At 42.3% G+C, this 23,551-nt stretch overlaps 2 protein-coding genes across 2 annotated transcripts in view; one reads left to right on the forward strand and one right to left on the reverse strand.

Moving 5' to 3' along the window:
• Positions 1-160: 160 nt before the first annotated feature.
• CUNH3orf49 (chromosome unknown C3orf49 homolog) lies at positions 161-18,290 on the reverse strand. Its single transcript, XM_028760531.1, has 5 exons — positions 18,166-18,290; positions 15,027-15,349; positions 5,082-5,206; positions 745-858; positions 161-358 (listed from the first exon to the last, which is right to left on the reverse strand). The coding sequence occupies exons 1-5, from the start codon at positions 18,288-18,290 to the stop codon at positions 161-163; spliced, it is 885 nt and encodes a 294-aa protein (XP_028616364.1).
• A 4,492-nt stretch (positions 18,291-22,782) lies between these two features.
• LOC114614925 (cadherin-related family member 3-like) overlaps positions 22,783-23,551 on the forward strand; it is a 158,601-nt gene continuing 157,832 nt past the window's right edge. The window contains 1 exon segment of the mRNA XM_028760532.1: positions 22,783-22,825. Coding sequence (XP_028616365.1) covers positions 22,783-22,825 — 43 coding nt within the window.

A 23,551-nucleotide genomic window follows, 5' to 3' on the forward strand; every position in this document is an offset into this window, starting at 1 on the left:
TTAAAAATACTTATTTTGGGGCATGTGTGCAGTGCGTGGTCCATGTGTTTACATGCTTATGTGTGAGGGAGTGTACCTGCTATAGCATGTGGTTAGGTTCAGATGACAAGGTTGGCTGCTGCTTGTCCACCCTGTTTTCAGCTGAGCTATGACTAGGAACTCAGCAGCAGCAGCAGGTGCATGGGAAACATGCGCTTCGTAGCTTATACTTCCTTGTGGTTCTCTTGGAAAGCCTTTGGAACTGCTTCGAAGACTGAAGGATCTCAGCTCCTAGAAACTCACACTGCTTAAGCTCAGCGTGTCTTTGTTCCAAAAGCTTCATGGATTTGTCAGTCACTGTTTCTATGAGGTCATCCACCTATGATTGACAGATACAAAGAAATGAAACTGCTGAAAACAAAGACATGCTTGTTTTTCCTGAGAGTGCCAAAGGAGTATTCTAATTCAACTCATAGCAAACAGAGCTTGAAAACATAGATTTACCACACAGGGGTTAAGACGACCTCATTTCTGCTCAGGCCTGTGTGTGCCTTGTTTTAATGGAATTCGTTTAATATTTATTATGTTCATCCTAGATCTCCTTAGCAGTCCTTTACCCACTCTCAGAAACCCCCTGCTGACAGTATTTCTTAATGGTAATTGTTAATTAGACCCTCACTCCATGCTGTCTTGCAGGGCAAGATGTTCAGTTAAGCCTGGCCTCAGGTGCTTCTGAGACAGAAATGGCAAGTCTTTGCCCACTACCTGCATTTGAAGCTTGCCTACAGTCAGCTCTGATTTCCGGAGGATGGCTTCCATGCTCTGTTTCTTCTTTTTTAGTGCTGGGAAGCGTGATCTCTTTTTTGATGAATATGGTGCCTATTGTCAAAATGCAAAACAGCCATTAAGATATAAGTGTCAGTTCTGCACTAGCAACCAGTAGGCCCCCTCCCCTCGGTCATTCTTGCTAAGTCATTTGTTTGCCAGGTAACAGTTGAAATTTGCATTCATACTCTCTGCACCCCTGTATTTCCTTAGTACCAAGAGCTCTCTTTAAAGAGTTATATACTGTGCAGAGAAATGAGATTATTAGCTCTGAAAGGATAGACAGTGTCAGGAAAAAAAGCAAGTTGTTGGAAAAGACAGTTTGCTCAGGCTGCCTAACACAGTGTGTACTGGGCTGGTATGAGCCATTGCCACAGAAAGCTCATTACGCTGTATCCAGTTGTTCAGATGCTCTTGTGTCTCTGGGTTTTCTTATTTTCATGGCAGACCAAACATAAAGAAGCCTTGCCTGGATTCTTCTTGGCCATGGCTGACATTTTTCCCTTGTCCCTGGCTTACTGATTACGAGTACTTACCCTAATAGTCAGTGTGGGAATTCAGTCCTGGGTGCTGAGACCTACTGGCCTCCCCTCCATTCCCCTTGCTTGATCAGATACATAGAGAGTGTTTTGAGGTCATGTTTAGGCCTGATACTTTGAAGGAGGCTCAGAGCCATCACTGAGTACCTGCTAGTTGACCCACACTGAACTTTCCTTATCTATCTAAGGATCTCACTTGGGTCTTTGGAGTTTTGTTTTGACTCCAGATCTTGCTGTATAGGCCCAAACAAGCCTGGAACTCACCATGTATCCCAGTCTGGCCCCAAACTCAACACACACACACAAGTAAGACTCCAGAGCATCTATGGTAATTGGTGGTTACTAAGTGTTCCTGTGCTTTCCCAGTATAATTATTGCAAAGTTGAGTGCTGAGTCAGGTTTTGAAAGCCAGGATGAGTGAGGATGAGTGACCCAGACAGAACAGGCCTTCTGTGGAGGGCATCTCTCTTCTACCCTACAAGTTCTGTTTCTGAAGCTTCCTGTTTTCCAAAGAAAGTTTCAAAAGAAACATTTTTGTTTGAAATGTCCTACTTTTAAAATCTGGGCAAGTGATTCATACATAATCTTGGGAGCATTGTGAGGGCTGGCTAAAACCCTCTATAGCCAGGTGTTAACCCCTGATCTAATGTCTTTTGATGCACAGAAATCCTTAATTATAGCCAAGATTTTTTCATCTTCTGGTCACTGCCATTTATACAGTGAGAAGACTGTAATCCCCAAACCCAGGAATAGCCCAGAACATAGAGGCACCTGATAACCCAGAAGCAAAATTCAAAACTACTGTTGTATATTAACAGTGACAGTCAAAAGTGTTTGATGGAACCTTCTTCCCCCCTGCAAGGGTAGAAATGTTTATCTGTGATATACAGTACAAAAAGACACTAGCTACATATGGTTATTGGCACTTCAGTGGCTGTTGTAACTGAGAAACTAGACCTTTTGGGCTTTTTACATGGTTTTTCTGTGAAGCCCTTGCTGTCCTGGAACTCACTCTGTAGACCAGGCTGGCTTCGAACTCAGAAATCTGCAAGCCTCTGTCTGCCTCCTGAGTGATGGGATTAAAGGTGTGTGCTGCCACCACCACCTCATCTGAGAAACTACATGTTTAATTCCATCTAATTTAAATTAATATCGTCACAGGTGACTGTCACACTGTACACTTGTGGAGCTGGAGAGGGAGAGGAGTTTGGCTCCTTGGTAGAATACTTGCTTGTTATGTGTTAGGTATGAATTCAATTCCCAGAACCACAATATAAGAAAAAAGAGGGAAAGTATGAATGGGAGCACTTAGCCTTTATTGGAAAATTTGACTCCCCTTCATTTTCACCAATTATTAAAGTCCCAGAGTCATCTCTAAAATGAGGTAGTATGACTGCCTGCCTTAGAGAACTGCAGCCATTTTCTGAGTTGAACTTTTTAAGCAATTAGATCAATCCTGGAATTGAGGGCCACCATCAAATAAGTGGTTATTGTAAAGTAGTTCAGGGTTCTGTTTTTTAAATAGTCTAAGCAACTGGGAAGGAGGGAGAAGCCCACAGTCTCTGCTACTCAGGAAGCTGAGACAGATTGTTGGTCTACATAGTGAGTTCAGGACTAGCCGGGACTGTGTAGTGAGACCCTATCTAGAAATAAATAACATTTTAAAAAATGCTAGGCCTTAATCTGAGCACCTTGGTCTTACACACTCCAGAGATAAGGGTCAGCCAGATGGATCTGTGGGGACAGGTACTGGAAGCCTGAGGACCTGAGTTAGAGCCCCCAAAACCCACATGGTGAAAAGAGAGAGACAGCTAAGGAAAATAGTTCTCAGCTGGTGTACATACCCCTCCCTTCACACAAACATGTAATAAAAATATCTGGGTATGGTGGTACCTGGGAGGCAGAGGCAGGAAGATACACTGAGTTTGAGCCCAGCCTGGTCTACAAAATGAGTTCCAGACTAGCCAGGAACTCAGAACCCTATCTTGAAGAAAAAACAAACAAACAACAACAACAACAAAAATTTAAAGATATCTTTGGTTTAGACTCAATTCAATTTTTTAATTTATTTTTATTTCAAGTGCATTGGTGTTGTGCCTGCATGTGTGTCTGTATGAAGGTGTCAGATTCCCTGGAACTGGAACCACAGACAGTTATGAGCTACCATGTGGGTGCTGGGGATTGAACCCAAGTCCTCTGGAAGATAGCCCAGTGCTCCCAACCACCAAGCCATCATTGTAGCCCTGCATCTAATTGTTTGACACTGAGGTATAATCTACAAAGTTTATACTCAAAAACCAAGCAACTGAGGTACAAATCAGTAAATATAACCCAGGTCTGGGAGGGAGTTTGGTAAGTAAATTGCTTGCTGTTGCATGTGTAAGGCCCTCAATCCAATCCCAACAGCCCAGGTTTTAAAAAAAAAAAAAAATCCATGTCTTGTTGTACACTAATAGTCTCAGCACTGGAGAAACAGACATGGACAGGAGCCACACATACACACAAAACCCTCAATACTTGTAAGTTTAAAAACTTGAGTTTATGTCCTAGACTGCATTCAGCTTGCAGTCTACAGGTTGGACATGGCTGGGTCATCTAGACATGATAATGTTTCATGTTGTATATGTAACCATTTGAATTAATTCACTATGATTTTAATTAAAATTAAGTAACACTAATTCAGTTTTCCTCTGGCTACATTTCACTCTCAAATGGCCTTTGCAAAAGCTGCTGTTGGGCAGTTGGGCAACACCACCATTATAGCATCTAGATCAGCCACATTCTTAGTGTGTGACCTCAACTTTTGAACAATTCATTGAGTAGTCACAAAGCTCCAAACTAGTGTAGGGCAGACTGGAAGGACTGAACAATTTGAGTTCAGAAATAGAAAGATCTGATCTGGAAAATACCTTTATTGTACCTTAAGTTCTTTGTGGAAACACAAGCAACAGGTGCACAGGGTTACTGTGAGTGAATGAAGTTAGAACGTGGTTTTGGCAAGACCCAGTGTGGTGGTTTAAATCGGTTTGTGTGGGGCTGTAGAAATTCTGGGGTGCCGGACGGTGGTGGCACACGCCTTTAATCCTAGCACTTGGGAGGCAGAGGCAGGCGGATTTCTGAGTTCGAGGCCAGCCTGGTCTACAGAGTGAGTTCCAGGACAGCCAGGGCTACACAGAGAAACCCTGTCTCGAAAAACCAAAAAAAAAGAAAAGAAAAGAAAAAAGAAAAAAAGAAATTCTGGGGTGTTTGGCCACGCCCCCAGAACCCAAAGACCTAACATGCAGTCTCCATTTCACCCATATGGTGGGTCACGTAAGGCACAGGTAGAGGGCGTGGCTAACAGATCTCTGCCTCAAGATTTACATATTAATGAATTACCTAAAGGCTGGGGCATAGATATCTAAATTTTCATCTCCCAAGCCCCTCCTCTTTCCAATATAAGGAAGCCCCTCCTGGCATTTTGTGGGAGAGCATTCACATCAAGATACAACTATCATGGTCAATAAAATCTCGATGTCTTCAATTCCACGTGTCTCCTCGAACTCTGGACTCCTTTGCATAAGTGGGAAACTCACCGCTGGGAAAATCCCCTCCCTGCGCTCCCTGCTCCAGTGGTCTGCGGGGCTCTCTCAGTGGTGGTCCGTGCACCTGAGCCCTCACGGGATGCCTTGTCCCTAAGACACCCAGAGAAACCGATTTATGTAGGTCTTTCAAAGCAACTTGATTCTAGCACCTTACCTTCTGCAGCCCTGAAGGAAGTGATGTCACAGATAATCGCTTGGTGGTTCTCTTGGCTCGGAGAAGCCCATTTCCTCCAGTTACCTCTTCAGTCTCTGCTTCTACAACATCAAGCTGTATAGTTGCTTAAAGAGGAGGAAGAAGAGGAGGAAAGACTGTCAAGATCACAGTTGCAAGCAATCTTCCAGAGCAAAATAGTTCTGGATAGATTGTTTTGTTGTTGTTTTTTGTTTTGTTTTTGTTGTTGTTTTTTGTTTTCTTTGTTGTTTCTTTGTTTTCTTTTGGGTATTTTTGTCTTTTTTTTTCTTTAAAAACATTTATTATTCTGGTTAAAGGATAAATGTGAAGCCAGGCATGGTGGCACACACCTTTAATACCAGTGCATACAACTTTCATACCAGTGCTCTGGGAATCGAGGCAAGTGGATCTTGGCAAGGATGGCCAGGATTATGTAAAGAGGTCCAGTCTCAGGGAACAAGATTCCAGGAACTAGTTGAGGTGTGCCCCCAAATATGTCAGGCCTTGGTTCGATCAGGAAAATGAAACAAGTGAACCTAGGCTGTCACAGACCTAAAGTTTCAACTAGGCCCAGGAAGACGAGATGCAACCGGCTTAATGGGCCTCACTGGAAAGCGACACTGGGTGAATGGCTGTGTTCCTATGGGCCACCACACTAGCCTTCCACTTTGGAGTCTGGAAGAGAGTCTCCTGGAAGAGCAGTGGAGCAAGACGGGAAGCAGGTGACTGCAGACTCTAGTCTGGGTCCTCTCACTGTGACCAAAAATGCAGTGTGGAGTTGCTGCCCTGTGCCTTAATCTACCACAGTACACATGCGGGCCTCTGAGTGCTGCCATAACACCATTCCCCCAGATGTTGTTATATGCAGCTATTGCTGTCTTAGACACTTTTCTTCCCTGGGAATTGAAAATAAAAAGCAGATTTGCTTTTCTGGTGTTAGGATTTCTTCTGCACATAGTTGTCTCTTGTAGTGGCCATAGTCTAGGCATAGTGATTACCTCTTTGGACATGTAACTTGTCTTTTCTAGTTTTCACTTTGGTAAGGAGGAATTAGAAAAGGGGCTGGACAGTGGTGGCGCACACCTTTAATCCCAGCACTTGGGAGGCAGAGGCAGGTGGATTTCTGAGTTCGAGGCCAGGCTGGCCTACAGAGTGAGTTCCAGGACAGCCAGGGCTATACAGAGAAACCATGTCTCGAATAAAAAGGAAAAGGGACCTTCCACCTATGAGGGTTAAGTCAGTGTCATGAAGCAGACTTTACATTTGTTCTCTAGAAATGCTACCAAGACTCAGTCACTCACATACCATAAGTATGGATGTCCCATATCTAGGACACTTTCCTTAAACATTTTTTAAAGATTTATTCATTTTATGTATGAGTATACCAAGTGTATAGTGATTGCCAAGGCCTGAAGATAGCATCAGATTCCCTGGAACTGGAGCTACAGACTGTTGTGAGCCCCCATGTGGGCACTAAGAACTGTTTGTGTGTCCTTTGCAAAGCAGCAAGTGCTCTCAACCACTGAGCCAGGTCTCTAGCTCCAAGTAGGAGCATTCTTAAGTATTGTATAAATTCAATCTCAACTCAGTAGACATTATAAAGGCAAATTAAAATGCTACCTACCATAGGGCTAGTGAGATGGCTCAGTGGGTAAAATCACTTGCCACCAAGCCTAAGTTCAATCCCCAGGCCCCACATGGTAGAAAGAGAACCAACTTTCATAAGTTGTCCTCTAAACTCCACAGGTACACACATACACACACACTCACAGACACACACGCACATACACACCATTTCTAAAAGATTTAATTATTCATGGGGTGGGAGCTTTGATAGATACATGCACGTAAGTTCATGGGCCCCATAGAGGACAGAGAGAGCATCAAATCTGTGGCTACAATTATAGGCAGTTGTGAATCTACCAACATGCTATGAACACAGGAACATAAATGTTCATAAACTACTGAACCAGCTTTCTAGTCCTGTAATGAATAGGGGTTAGGGAAAGAGCTCAGTTGTAAGAAACACTGGCTCTTCTTCCAAAAGACTACAGAAGCTCACAACCATCTGTAACTGCAGTTCCAGGGGATCTGATACCCTCTTGTGGCCTCTGCAGGTACCAGGCAAATGCACACACACACACACACAGATACACACACACACAGATACACACACACACACACACACACACACACACACACACACACAGAGTGTACTAACATATATGTAGGCAAAATATCCATTTGCAATAAATAAAAAAATACAAATACTAAAAAGTTTAATAAAGCAAGATAATAAAGTGATACCATAGTAACCAAGAAGCTGTCTTCATGCAACCAAGTAAAGGAAAAGAACTAGAATATGGAAAAAGTATGTTGTATTCCAAAAGTCCACTGAAGATGGCTGGTAATATACCAAAAGGACTAAGCCAAGCTTAACATGGCTTCCAGTGCCAGATGCCCCACTGAGTTGGAGAGGAGCAAAAGCTAATGTAAGCACCCCTGGTAAAAGGAGATTGGCAGGTCCTTCTCCAGGTAGGCCTGCAGCCCTCACATGCATCAGAAACATCGCAGGTTTTGTTGAAACATTTCCTTTATCACCAAGTGAGCGGTAAAGAGAAATTCTATTTCTTGTCAATTTATATGACTCCAAGGGTGGTGGTGAAGAACTTAACTAGGGGGAAACATGTCTCCAGATATACTTTTATGTTCTAGAATGATACACCATGTAAAAGTCAGAAAAGTTCCCAGTCTCTTTATGAACCATGTTTATGAATTAAAAGTTTGACTTGGATACTCAAAGAGCTTCAATTCAAAATTGTGATATTTTTTTAAAGGCTCTCAACCTAACAGGGATAAAACCTGAAGTCTTAGTCTCATGAAAGCTACTTTAATTTGTCAGAAATATATTTGAAGTCATGCTAAGAACTGATGCAGTCAATTACAACATTAAGTTTTATTTAGCCTCTTGTTTCATGTTTGCAAGGTACACTTTAGAGCAGATAACTCTAAAGATTGTTTAACTCAGATATACTTTGTAGGTACTAGTCCTCAAACCAGTCAGAGGATCTGCTGACTATGACATTTAATATGTTTAAACGTATTATGACAGAGACTCCCAAATCCTAGCAGTGACACGCCCACACTAGATCTCTAAGAAGATATGGGCACAACCACAAGCACTCCTCCTGGACTGTGCTATGTTAACCACTGGGCAAGAATGCTCCAATGCCTCACCTGCTGCTAGGACCTGGCCTCAATTGTGGACAAACAGGACACTAGAGAATTGACAACTAGTTACATGTTGCTAAAGACAAGGTGAGGTTGATCTCTCTCATATTCCTTGTCCACAGAAAAATCCTCTCATCTTCTGGGCCTGATGGTCAGAGACTGCCTTTGCCCATTATGCCATGAGCACCACAGGAACCTGGGACAACTGTCTAGGTAGGCCAGTGGACTATGGACTAGTCTCTGTCATCTTAATGATACATAGGCCATTTAGATTACTATTTGTCCTTCTCAGGTCTCTGATCATATTGACAACTATGCTAACTGTAACTTGACAGCTAGAGAACAACAAGCAACTAGCTCCTTTCCCCAAGGTAATCACCACCATGTTAGTTCATTAGTCAATTTATTAGCTAGTGGAAACTACTAGTTCACTTATTTTAAAAGTCAAACAGGTTTACCTTGCTCACAGGCTTCATGTTAAAAGATAAACAAGTTTCAGATGTAATCTTTTACTATTCTTTATCTAAAGGAACTCACTTTACAGTGAGTGCTCCCAAAGATCAACCATCCATGTCTCATTCATGGTAAATAATTGGATAGGAAAAAGTTGTAAAGTTTATGTAAGCTCTGTGGATACAAAAACTTAACTCGTGAAGCCCTAAGAAAGTATTGGACGGCCTAAGAAGGTGTTTTAAGGTTGGTAAATGTAAATGAAAGCTTAAACGATAAAGTGATTTAAGATATATAAAAGGTGTTGGGAATTGGTTCTAATGCTTTGTCTTGATTTGGCCCCCAATCTGTATGTCCAAATGTTGAAGGCTGATCAATAAAGAGCCAAGGGCCAATAACTGGATGGGGGGGGGACTTCTAGGTTTCCAGGAGAAGAAATGCAGGGAGGAGAGAGAGAGATTCTCCGTGAGAAGAAGAGAGTAGAACAGACCATGCCTGTAAGGATCAGGAGGGAGTAACAGCCAAAATGTAGGTACAAGAAGGAAAGCAGCTCCCAGAAGGGCTGCCCAGAAGCACCTTGGACAGCAAAGTTAAGGGGACCTCCCAGAAGGAGTCAGGGCAACAAGATAAAATATGGATTTAAGAGGTGTAAAGTCAAGAATGCTGGAGGGGAGAATGAGCTGGCTGCAGGAAGGTTTAGAAGTGCCCCACCATTGAGCTAGTCAAGGCATAAGAAAATTAGTTGGTATGTGTGTGTCTTTTATTCATGAATCCAGAGAGGTCTTAAGTGGGTGTAGCGTGACCTGCCAGGAGCCAAAGTGGAATAGCTCATTCACCACTACAAAAAAAGAATGAAAAATTCTTTAGGTTTCTTCCCCCTGTTACGCTACCATTGTATTAGGACTTTGAAACTTCAGAGTTCTAACATCAATCAATGGAGTTTTGATAAATTATTAGTCTACCTCTGGTAAAGCCTTCCGCCATATGATCTATCATCACAATCACAAGCTCAAGATTTTAAATTTCCTTTCGTCATCTTTAAGTATAGATTTCTGCATAGAAAGAAGAAGCCCCTCTTTCACGGTCTGTAGTCACATTGAAAATGAAGAACAAGGGAGCTTTGGACCCTTGTTCACCAGGAAAGACTTCTGTCCTCCTTGAGCTCACTTTAAGGAGTGTTCATACTCTTAACAAAACGCTATTTCACAAGTTTCTACTGTGACACGAAGACGTGAGTCTATTGCCTCTTTCTAAAATGGAGATTTCAGTACAGATTACAATGGTAACACTAACGTGTCTAAAATATTTCTCTTTTCATAAACGTAGAAACATTCTTGTGAGCTACAGACTCAAGATGGATCTACCTCTCATGGGCCAAATGGACTCCAGATAAGTATCCCTGTCAATTAACAGCCCTAGTTTCCCATCTATTGCCTATTCCAGAGGGTGCTATTCCTCTCCTTTTCCTTGGTTTTAGGAATCCCCTCCCCAAGACTACCAAGAGCATGGGTTTCAAATATATACTTAAGAAAAAAATTTTTCTCCTTCACCTACTTAACTTTATCTTCTTCCCCCCAAAATTTTACACAGACACACACACACACACACATATATATATCTTGCCCCACCATCACCCCTTACAAGTTTCCCATTTTTAGTTTCCCAAAAAAGGAGGAATGTTAGCTTACAGGTAGTTCCACTAGACTCCTCCCATTTGTCCTCTGCACTTCCCTTTTTTCTGTCTCAAGGCTCTCCTCTCATTTGCTTGCCTGTCTACATGTCTGCCTCTACCCTTTCCCAGGTCCTTATTCCTCTTCCTTCCTCCAATAAATTCCCTTCATAACAGACTTGTTACACCTTGGCAAGGGCTTGCCAGGTACTCTGAAAAGGACTTTGGAACACTTCTCTGCCCCCCCCCCCCACCCAAGGGAGAGGCTAATTAACATTCCTGGTCAGCTCGGGAACTTTAGAAATGTCATGGGACACTGGTAGGATGGGAGGGGGTGATTAACATTCCTCTGGACACAGTGGAGAGGACCCACCTGTGGGTGGGGAAGGCCCAGAGCATGTAGACACATTCTGCAGGATGGACCAACCCTTGCCACCTACAGACAAGGGAGGTCCTTGCCTCCTCATTCCCTATAGACCAATCAGTTTAAAAAGTCACTGTTCTGCAAATCACATTGCCACTACCCCTAGAGACTGTATAAATGTCTGATGAACAAGCTGCATGGGGTCGCCTCTCCTTTTGGGATGCAGGATGGCCCCAGCATGCTGGAACATATAAAAATTCCTCTTGCATTTTGCAGTGATCTCTGCATGGTTCACTCAGGGGGTCTCTGGTAAACTAAGGCTCTACATGCTAGTATCTTACAACTGCATTGTATTTCACAGTACCATCTCCTTCTAAAACGTCACTTCTACCTCTGACTATTACTCTTTGTCCTATCACCAATGCCCTGGAAAATGTAAACGAATGTCTGCCTTACCATGATCAATTTCACACTTGTTTACTTTTCTCTCTGTATCAACTCTTACTCTAATCCTGATTTCCACACTGTGGCCAAGGTTGTCTTTAAAAATGCAAGTAGACCTCATAAAACCCAGCTTGAAGGTATATGATGGTTTCTTATCACTCTTACATGAGAATTATAAGTTCTCAGTGTTGCCTACCACGTGTTCACAAAGTATTCAAACAGCCCCTTCTTGGCTCCCTGCTGTACCTTCTCTGGATTTCTTCCATATCTTATGCCTGGTCCAGTTTCCTTTTGTGATTTTAATGTGTTCATCTTTTGTCATGGGAATCTGCTCGCTCGCGTTCTCTCTCTCTCTCTCTCTCTCTCTCTCTCTCTCTCTCTCTCTCCCTCCCTCCACCCTCTCCTTACCTAACTTTTCAGATCTCAAGTTAGTTCTTTTCTTCAGAATGCCATTTCTGAACTCCTCTAAAATCCCAGAGCTCATCATGTGTTTTCATAGCATGATAGGCTAATGCTTCTGCCTCTGCATGTTGTTTAAAAGTCCTTCCTTGCTATAACTACATGAGAGCAGGGACCACGACTGTTCTATTGCCTACTTGGTGCCTAATTCTGTGAGAGGCATTTATCAGGCAGTTAGCAGGGGGTTTTGTTGTTGTTTGTTTGTTTTAGTGTTGTGGAGTTCAATAGAGGAAAACAATTGTCTTTCAGTTGCAGAAAACACAGGGTGGTAATGTTTGGGCTACATCTTTATTTTCTGGGGAAATCTTACTTGAAAGATTGAGTATTCCATCCAAGATAAAAAACAAAGCAAAAAAACAGTGCGTGATTTAATAGATTAATCACTGGAGAAGCAGCTCTGTGGTAGATCACGTGTTTAGAAATGTGGTTCTCTATGTCCTGATGGACTCTCCCAGCAGGGTAAAAAAAAATATTTCTTTGCTCTTTGGTATTCATTTTTTTAAAAAATGACATAAGCTCTCATGTAGTCCAGTCAAGGCTGTCCTGGTAAATTCCTAATCCTCCTGCCTCTACCTCCTTTGTGCTAGAATTGGAAGCATATCATCATGCCTGCTGTTTCTTTATTTGCCAGAGAAATATACAGGTTAATCCATGTTGGATAATTGCTAGATACCAGACATCTGCATTAGTGGTATTTTAACAAGACAATTGCTTGGAAGAGAGAGAAGCAATCAGGTTTTTCTTTTGGGTCCAGGAGAGTAAATCTGACCCCTATGGTACATGTAGAGCAATGTTTCCTGATATTGTGTTGAAAAGCCCATTTAAAAATCTACAGAAATTTTTAGATAATGATATTGGTATTCAGGGGTAAACTTGGCAAATGTCACAGGACTGCACAGCATAAAGAATGGGTCCTACTGGGTAACATGGCACATGCCTTTAATTTGAGCACTTTGAAGGCAGAAGCAGGCATATCTTTGTGAGCTCTGGGCTATTCAATGCTGCACAGCTAGACCCTGTTTCAAAAGCAAACCAACAACATCAATGAGTCAAACAAACAAACAGAATGAATTCCAATCAATGTAAACTGTGTTGATTTAAAAGGCATCAATAAGCCAGATCTTTGTTCAAGATCTGAGTTCAAGGCCACTGGTCTACATATTGAGTTTCAGGCTAGCAAGACCTTGTCTTGTCTTTAAAAAAGTCCAAAACAACAAAATGAATCAACATTGGCATATCAATCAAGGGAATGTCTTACACATACCAAGGCCAGTTGTTAGTAAGGGAAATTTAGAGGGGGAAGGGAGATACAAAAAATACGTTTTTCTGCTCAGTGTTTCTATAAACTATAAAATTGCTTTGAAAGTTAAAGTCCATTTTCTTTTAAAAAAGAAACTACAGCTGGACCTTGGTGACACACACCTTTAACCATATCACTTAGGAGGCAGAAGCAGTCAGATCTCTGTGAGTTCAAGGCCAGCCTGGTCTCAAAAGTGAGTTCCAAAGCAAACAGCTAGGGCTTGTTACAGTGAGAAATCCTGTCTGGAAAAATCAAACCAAAACAAAAAATAAAACTATAGAAGACAATGAAAACATTGATGTTATTGTATTAACTCCTAGAACCCCAAACAGTGGCTTTACTACATTGCAAAAGACCTAAAGTTAGGGTTAGATGTCGGCCCTTTCACGGTACATTAGAATATTCAAAAGTGCGTGGTTTGTTTAAGATTGAGCCCACCAACGTTACATTACAGGTTGGGGAGGCTCACAACACCCCAGTCTCTGGGGATTACTGGTAGCTAATGGTTGCTGGGAGATGGAGAGTCATTTTCTTCAAAGGCGTAGGTACTAAATAAGTTGTCCAAATAAACCTCCACCCATGCTCATGCAAACAAACCTAATTAAACTCAGTGTTCCCCACTCACACATAGACATGTACGTAGGAGGAGAGCTTGTGGGAAGTGGAGAAGGGATTTCATCAGGAGAGGGATGGTGGTGAAAGAGGATGGGGGAAGGGTAAAATAATCACCCAAAGCCATTCTATGCATTCATGAAGTTGTCAAAGAACCGACATACATAAATAGATTTTAAAACCTATATAGATGCTGGGCTGGAGAGATGTCTTGGTGGTAAAGAGTGCCGGGTATCTTTCAGGGGACATGGATTCAATTCCCAGCATGCACGTGGGGGCTCATGACTACCTGTAAGCCAAATGCCAGGGGATCTGACACCCTCTTCTAGCTTCTGCAGAGGACCAAGCAAGCATGTGGAGCATAGGCATACATGCAGACAAAACAAAACACTCATACACATACAATTCAAATTTTTATAAACAAAAACCAAGCCCCCTTTATGTCTTCCCAGTTATAAATTTCATTCCTGCAATTCTCTTTATACTCTCTGCAGCTGGAATGAACTGTTTGAAAGGAAGGATTCACTTCCTCTAGAATAAATCCAAGAATGCTACTGTAGCTTGATTTTCTAATATATATATATGTATATGTGTGTCTATGCATTTAAATTAAAACTGAGCTTAGAAGTTGAGAGGTGGTGGCGCATGCCTTTAATCCCAGTGTTCAGGAGGCAGAGGCAGGCTGAGTGAGTACAGAGTGAGTTCCTGGACAGCCAGGGCTACACAGAGAAACCCTGACTGGAAACAAACAAACAAACAAACAAACAAACAAACGTGAGTTGACAACTTATTAGCAAGACTGAGAGAAACCTTAAAGACAACATAATCTATTTTTCTCAAACTATATACGTATATCAAATTATGTACATATAGGAGCCACTGAGGAGAAGCCCAGTAGAACATAGATTCTTACCAAGCAGACCTAGGTGGAGCCAAAGATTTTGCATTTTAGACAAGCTCCTTAGAGTTGCCATGCTAGAGGAAAAGGTTACTTTTGTCACTCTAAGAAAATTAACTTATACAAGGAAACAGTTCTTTTGGTTTGGGACTTAGATTTTCCAGCCCATGATCCAACAGGTCCAGTGCCTTTTGGCCTCTGTTAGGTGTGACAGATAGCAATGGTGGGTAGTGTGTAGTGGAGCAAAGCTTACTTTATGATCAGGAAGTTGAGGAGGAGGGTTAATGGGGAGGGGGGGTGTTTGATCCGTATTGCTGAACTAGGGCATGTTTCCAGTGACTTATAGAAATCTCATCCGCCACCACTCCTAAAGGTTCCTAATAACAGCCAAAGGGACAAGGCAACACATGGGTCTTTGGGGACATTCAACATCCCAACCACAGTCCATCCTCATTTTACCATTTCTCTTGAACACTTAATAATAAACTGCCATTGGTTACCATTCTGTGAGAGTTTCCTTATCCTTGGCTTGGTAAATAACCTGGGAGATGGAAGCTCCTTCACAAATCTAGGCAGCAGGCCCTGTGCGTTGGCGGGGGCAGCTTCCTTCTGCTCCACAAAGCCCTCCCTGCCAGCACTGGCTGACTGGCTTCCACACTTGCAAGACAGCATCTTCCCAACAGCGCTCTTCATCTTCTTCACCAGGTTTCTCTTTGGGTTGCTTCGGCTTTCATGACACCCCAAGTCACTTCCATTCAATGATTCCTCCTTGGGGACCAACACATTTTGTTTGGCTGAGTTGGTAGACACAGCTCTATGCCATCTAAACAACAAACAAAATGTATTAAGTATGTAAAATAAATTATCCAGAGACATGGCTCAGTCAGTAAAGAGCTTGCTGGACAGGCATGGGAACCTAACTCCAGATCCCTAGAGCATACTTGAAACGGTTGATGGGACCATAGACACAGGAAGGTCACCAGGGCTAGCTGAGTAACCAGCCTAGTGGAAGAACAGCAAGTTCCAGGATATGAGGAACCCTGTCTTGGGGAATAAGGCAGAGAACCATAAAGGAAGACAATTGATGTTCGCCTCTGGCTTCCTTACTAATACATGCATGTGCACACACCAGCACACCCCACTATCCCACATGAACACAACTACTCATGTGCTCTACAGCTGTATTCTTATTTTTCCTTCAAGAATATTATCTAAATGGATACATACAGTGTAGAGCATTTCAAGCTTCTAGCATTTGTTTGTTTCTGTTTTGTTTTTGTTCCGCTTTGGTTTTTGTTGCTGGGGATGAAATCCAGGCCTTGGAGTGCTAGACAAGTGTTGTACTAGTAAATCCTACCCTCAACCCTGGGGTGTGTAACTTTTGTTAATAAAGTCCTCTGGAGCCAATGTTTCCTTCCTTCTCATTGCTGAATGATATATCACAATATGGATACATCACGTTGTATTTACCTATCCACTCATTGAGGGACATGTTTGAATTGTTTCCACTTGGGGGCTATTATGAACAAAACTATAAACAATAGGGCATAAGCTTTTGTGTGAACATAAATCTTCATTTCCCAAGCATAAAATCCCAGTTATAGCATGATATGATTACTTTGCAAACTCCCAGCATGTTGCTACATTGCCTGCATAGTATGTTTATATGTTATACATTTGGATTAAAATAAATTAATGACCATTAAGATGTATGTCATATACTACTTAATGAAAATACCAATATAAAAGTGTTATTATCTTCTAGCAAAAGACTGCTCCATCAGCTTCAGAGACAATCACCTCGAGGAAGAGGTCCTACTGGGCATGTGGTCACTGGAGTCTGATGGTATCAGTCTCACTCCAAACCACACTTATTGACTGGACAACCTTGGGCATGTTTTTTATTTTTCACAAGGTTTAGTTTTTTCATTTGAAAATGGGTATACTCTTACTAAAAATCTGAGAAAAAAGGAAATGGTTTATATGTTTGGATCCTAAACTAATAAAGCCTTCCATATGTGACAAATGTTATTAGCCTGAGGATCAAAGGAGGACACACATTCTAGAGGTGAAAGGAAGGCAACCTCATGGGCTAGACTCCTTCCATCTAGGAGCAAGGCCACAGATGTATATAAGCACCTTCTGGGGTCACTATTCACGCTGAGTACTAATGGTTTTGCACGGCCGTTGCAACATGTTTCTTGTAGGTGGCAATAAAGTGCCCTGAAGAAGATGCTCCATTTCCTTACCTGCCCAAAGATAACTTGTCAGTCAGTATCAATCTTCTGTGGACCTTCTGAGAACCTTAGTAACTTAAGCGTTTTAATAACTTATATTGCCATAAATATGTGCATGGCCACTATGACACACAATAGAAATACATTTCAAAATGTTCATGGATCCTGAATGTCCTCCATATAATTGTTCAGGTTAGGAAAAAGAATGTGCAATGGTAGCACAAATCTGTAATCTCAGCACTCAGGAAGACTAACACAGGAGGACTGAGCACAAAGCCAGCCTGAGCTGTTACCAAGAGAACCAACCTTAGAAATAACAAGCAAACATCCATGTTGTGTCTTATATCCTTCACCTACCACTGATTTATATAACACATTGGAAAATATCAGTTGTTCCAGGACCTGGGAAAAGGATGCCTGTGATATCTGTGACAGAAAGGAACCTTTTTCAAGTTTTTCTTTTGTTCATTTCTGTTTGTTAGTACTGAATTTATTTGCCTGTATTGTTTCCTCCTTAAACCCTGATTTCTTAGAGTAAGTGAGCATCTCTGCAATATTTCACTTGATACAGTAATGTTTAGAAGCTTGATCTGTGACATTGTAGCATCTTAGATGAACACCTCATTTGTATTTCTCTGGGCTATGGCTTTTGGGTCTACTACAAAAGATGCCCAGATACATTGGAAAGCAAATTGCCAAACTGAACTTCAAAACTAAAATGTGGCATGCTGCCAGTAGTGTATTATTGTCTTTGTGGTTTTGCCTTTGGCAAGAAATACCAGGTCTAGGGCTATTTTGATGTTTCACTGAAGAGGGTTCAGTGGTGAAACAGGGTTAGCACACATTTCTGCAGCAAAAGTCGTTTTAGCAGGAAATGGAAACCATTGATACATTTTCAAAATTGTGTTTTCATTGGTGTGGAATGTGAGAAGACTAACATACTGATATTGGAAAAAGTATCTTCTTAATACTGATATTAATCTCACATGACACATTAAAACTCAAACTCAGATGGAAAGTAAAGCCTCCTGCCTGTTAAAATGGAGGCTGTAATAACTATAAAACATGACTTTGACAACACTCGCCATCTTGATCTGATGTAGCATTCCCTCCTTCCTGGAACACCTACAATCTATATTTTTAAATTATGGGTGGTTTTTTTTTGGCTTTTTTTTTTTTTGAGACAGGGTTTCTCTGTGTAGCCTTGGCTGTCCTGGAACTCTGTAGACCAGGCCAGCCTCGAACTCAGAAATCTGTCTGCCTCTGCCTACCAAGTGCTGGCCACCACTGCCCAGCTTTTAAATTACATTTAAAAGGAGACACTACCTTTTCACAATGGATCTTGTTTAATGAAAAACCCCAAAGGTACCAATGGGAAAGGAAATAAGTCTTTGTTACCTACCTCTCTATCCCCTTCCCTTTGAATGAGCCAGTTTTCCTTTTGGGTTTCTGGATTCTTTGGTACTGGCCAATCTTCCCATAGGCAAGCTTTAGGAGTTCAGGCCGGCAAAAGTGAGGGCGCTCCATCGCTGTCAGTTTCAGCTGTGCTAACTGCTTCAGATTTCTATAGCTCTTGAGCAAAAAGAACTTCTAAACAAATCATCCCGTGACTGAGATCATGGCCTAATTTTTGGCTGTTTGGAGCAAACCACACAGGAAACATTTGAAACCTCCTCCCTCATTCTCTTCCTGATGTTAGCACGATCATTTGTGGGACTGGCCGTGTTTTACTTCAGAATCCTCCAGTGATGCATGTGACAGAAGCCTGGGAAATTCTCTGGCACCGTGTGAAATACTACACAGAGAAGGGACATTCGGAATTTAAAAAAAGTCACAGCATAATTAATAATCACATTTAGATATTCCTGTGTGAATTCTGTAGGGAGGACAGTGCTCTATGGTCTGAGCTTTTCTGTTCCACCCCTCAGGAAGGCGAATTCTGTCCCGTTGTGCATGGATGAAGAGGCCCGCTGTTGTTTGGCTGTCTCAGCAACTCCTGAAAGGGCTATTTCATTACATCTTGAGTTTCTGTTGAAGTCTTTTAAAGCACAAAGCTAAAAAAGTTCAGTACATTTGCACATTGTTTCTGGATTTACTTAAGGGGTAAGAGCAAATCCTGTCTAGGTGAGGACTTTACCACAAGATGGCAGCAGACACTAGGATATAGATTAATTTCGGGCCTCATTGGCCTTCTGAGTAGCTGAGTTCAATAAGACTGAATGCTTAAAAAGGAAGCCTCCTAGGAAAAGCTGAAGAAGGGTATATAAATTACTCTGCTTCCTGTTGTGTATCCATCAGTCATTAATATAATTTATCTGCATAGCATTTAGTTGAAGGTCTTATTCAAACGCAGCTTTCAACTCAGTACACTTGAAATGGGACAAGATAGACGCACATGTCTTAACAATCTCAGGTGATGCTGATAATGTTGGTACGTGGGAATTTGTACAGTTAAATATCTGGGAGAAGAACTCCAGATGGAGCAAGAGAGTGGGAGTATGACTTAGAAATAAGCACACACTTAAGACCCACAAGACTCGGGGTTCAAAACTCAGCACTTAGAGAAAAAGCAGCAATAAACTGTGTAACATTGAGGTTTTGCGATGCTGTTCAGATTGTACGTCTGAGCTCCTGCTCCAGCCTTGGGCTGCAGCCTGAATCCCGTCACAGTCACGTGATTGTGCCTACTTTTTCATCTCTCAAAAGGAGATCCTACGGGTGGCATAGCTTTATAGTGAGATTCAAGCAAAGTAGAAACTCTGCCGTAGCAAGAAACGCCATAGGTCTCAGGAGGCAGGTGATATCTTACAGGGGCCTGTACTACACTGTGGCTGAGATGCTTTGGTCACATGGGTTGGAGCTCTGTCCAGGTCTGGTTTTCCTCTTGGTGAGAATCATGGGTATTAGAATGAATAGATATACACGTGAGTAATTCCTTTAACCAGGAGATTTCACATAATGATTGGCACTGTATCTTCATTTTGTTGGATTCAATCAAATGCATGGTTGTCTGTGACCAGTTTTATGTCAGGAAGAGAGAGATTTTTATTCATGTGAGTGTGTGTCTCTCTGCGTGCAAGTCTACCTGTGTGAAATAGGCTGAAACCTTTGTGACTGGGACTTCCAGTAGGGCACCAAACAATCCTAAAGCATATAATCTGGCTACCAGAAAAAAAAAATGCCAAGGGAAAAAGAAGCAGGGCACATAAGATAACAGGTTAGAAGTCAGGCTAGACTTAAAGCCTAGTTTTATACCTAATAAGCTCTGGGACCTTAGGAAAGGGGAGAAAAAACTCTGAGCCTCAATTTTCTTGTGTTTAGATTACAAATAATCAATGACACCTCCCACCAGGGTGGAGTCTGCTTTTCAACTCTCAACAAATATTTGAAGCCCTAGTGGTTACTAGGCACTGCTCTGGTCATCAGGGACTCTGCAGTGAATCTCTCTCTCTCTCTCTCTCTCCCTCTCTCTCCCTCTCTCTCTCTCTCTCTCTCTCTCTCTCTGTCTCTCACACACACACAGACACACACAAACACAAGCACACACACTGAACTCTCTTAAAGTGCTATTCAACAGCCTGACACAAACACAATGAAAAAAAATTCAGCTAATTAAATATAGGAAATGGTATGAAGAAAATACAACGAGGTCCTAAGTTAAAGAGACAGGGTAAAGGGCAACGCTGGAGGGGAGCACCAGGAAAGCCTCTCACTGGGGTCACGGGGCCTGAAAGCTGAGCAGGGAAATAATCAGCTGTGTTTCATCTTCAGGTTTCAGGCCCATGAAATGAGAGACAGGGTGTGCATATGACAAGCTAAAGAAATCATCTGGGCCGAACCAGCTTAGCACTAGAAACCAACTTAAAGCAGTCCCAGCTTGGTCTTCAGAGCGAGGAGTAAGTAAGTTAGCAGAGCTTATAAGGAAGTGATCCATGTATATTTTTTCCTGGGCAATGGGATCCAGTCTGGACAGAAATTACTTAGAATCCTGCCAGGATTTACAACTCTTGGGGAGGAACTCACACTCTAGGTGCTTTTACAAACAAGTTGTTTTAGGAACCGATGAAAGATGCTAAAATAAAACTAAAAAGCCACCATAGAAAAAGTTATCGAGGGACTAAGGAAGGCCTCTTAGAGTGGTGACATCTGAGATAAGACATTTCATGTAAAAGATGACAACCTATGCTAAAAATTGGAAGAGGAATTTAAAGAACAAATAACCACATAAGCAAGCATTGGGAGGTGGATGTGTTCTAGGCACACGTGGTGGCAAAGACCAGTGTGTCGGGGATAGGAACGTAGGGGCAAGAGAGAGCACTGTGCGTATGTCTTCAAAATGACTGCTCACAAGATGCACTGCAGAGGGAAGACAGCACCTGTAGAATAGGTGTCAGGGAGGTCTCCAGACAGGGGTACAGAGTGAGAGAACAGAGAGAGAGAGAGAGAGAGAGAGAGAGAGAGAGAGAGAGAGAGAGACAGAGAGACAGAGAGAGAGAGAGACAGAGAGAGAGAGAGACAGAGAGAGAGAGAGACAGAGAGAGAGAGACAGAGAGAGAGACAGAGAGACAGAGAGAGACAGAGAGAGACAGAGAGACAGAGAGAAAAAAAGAGAGACAGAGAGAAAAAAAGAGAGACAGAGAGAAAAAAGAGAGACAGAGACAGACACAGAGAGGGGTTGGCTACAGAGCTAGGGTGTTAAAATAGTCCAAGTATAAGAACAAAGATGTTTCAGGCTCTAATGATGGTCAGCTATTAACAAGTAAGGCTCACAACTAAAAAAACCAAGAGTATGGTAGTTTCACTAAGGAATATCCAGAAGAACTAAAGACAATCGTGATTCCCCATACACCTCGTTTTCTTTTCGACAGCCGTCACGGCACATGGCATGGATCCATCCCGATGTGAGCACTTCCTGACCATTTGTAGATGTCCCTCTGAAAACCAATGAGCCATCTACAACAGGTCAAAGTCTGGTTCAAACACAGCATTCCTTGCTCTCCACAATAGCCTTCTGTTGAACACACATGAGATTGCATAATCCTATTTCAGTAACCATAGCAACAGTTGACTCCTATAGAGATAGCAATCGATTGAATTCTCTAAATTACAGATTGCAAACACGAATCCCTGCAGGGACCTGGAATGGATTTGTGAGAAGCAATGGGGTGTAATAGGGAGGGATGGGAACTCTGGCAAACTGTAAAGTACTGGGCCAATCAAATGTTACTGAACCACACATTTGTGAGAAGCTTTGCAAGTATAGAAATATGATCCTCAGCCCATAGTTAGCTCTGAGGTCAGCACTCTGCTGCCCTTTCCATATATTTTTGTGTGAACTCTCCGGGTCTTTGCCATTGGTAGTCTTTGAGCAGGTCCTTCAACTTGAATGTCATAATGTTGAATGACTCTTGGTCACTTTCAGGCTGGTTTTGCATTTCCTCTCTAATCTGCTCTGCTTAGCAACTTGAAATCCCTCTGTAAATCTGGTAAGCTGGCTCTTGATTTTAAGCTGGGGTGTAATGAATACATCAAGCAGGACAGGGCAGTGAGGGGTGGGGTCTCTAATAGATGAAATCCTTTTGATTCTTAATGAAATGAGCCCAGTGAGCACATTTCCTGAAAAGCTCCCACTAACGCTGGCCATCTATCCCCCCACCTCCCTCCTTTAAACACCTCCCCTCTATCCTTCTCTGCCTCATCCCAAGCACACCCTCACCCCCAAATACCCACCTCAATTCTCCACCACCTACCCCAAACATTTCCTTCTAACACATCCCCCACTGCCCTCTGACTCTTCAATCAGAGAATTTTTTCCTCATGGCTTAAGTAAATCCAATTGCTGGAACTTTAGCCTCACAGGGCGAAGGTGTCACTTTACAGATTAGGGAAGTGTGTACTTGCTGCCTAGAGACAGGTCTCAATAAGGTGACTCTGCAGCAAGAATGAGACCATCTTAGAAGTTAGCCAACTTGAGGGCTGGAACGGTGTCTCTGCAGCAGGCAGAGTCCTTGAATCAACCATGCTTTCTTCCCATTTCCTCTTTGTATTGCTTGCTGCCTCAGGTTAGTGTTTCTGATGTTGTACTCTTAACTACTGAAGGAATAGTTGGATTGCCTTCCTCTGGGCTCCTTTTCACTTGCTCTAGAGCATTCGATGGGGGTGGCCTTTTGAACTCAAGTGCTCTGTGGTTGTACCTCATTGGATAATGTACCTTCTTATCAAAATATTTTTACAGATGCAGTTTATGAATGGGCATCAGGGCAAGTTCTGTGGGAGAAGTTGACCATTTCTACTCGTATCTAAAATCTGGAATCTCAGGAGGCAAACTTTCACCAATGGAAGGCTTATTTACAGAGCTGCACAGGGAAAAAGATATACGTGGCCCATTTGTCATATCAAGAACTAGGAGAAATATTGCAAGAAGACAACATTACTGGTGCTTGAGTGAAAAAATAATAATAATAAAAGGGAGGGAAAGGACATGGCTGCTCTTAGGTATTGTGGAGAAGAAGCTTTATTATAGATATATTGGAGAGCATGGCCAGAGTCAGACACATTTGGGAGAGCCCAGAGTGATCAATGACCCTAAACAATGTGGGGAGAGGAAGAGGGGAAAAGAGAGAGAAGCCAAGTACAGGAGCCAGGAAGACAAAGGTACAAAAGGAAGGACAAGTAACCAATATGTCTGAATTATATAGGGAGGAGTGTCTTGGGAGAAGGGCAGCCCAGCCCCTGGTCTAGAGAGTTTAGGGCAGAGGGTGGGCTACGCCAGCTTGTCCCGGGTTTGA

This window comes from Grammomys surdaster, unplaced genomic scaffold (assembly GCF_004785775.1).
Source record: "Grammomys surdaster isolate TR1022 unplaced genomic scaffold, NIH_TR_1.0 126546, whole genome shotgun sequence".
NCBI classification, from domain to species: domain Eukaryota; kingdom Metazoa; phylum Chordata; class Mammalia; order Rodentia; family Muridae; genus Grammomys; species Grammomys surdaster.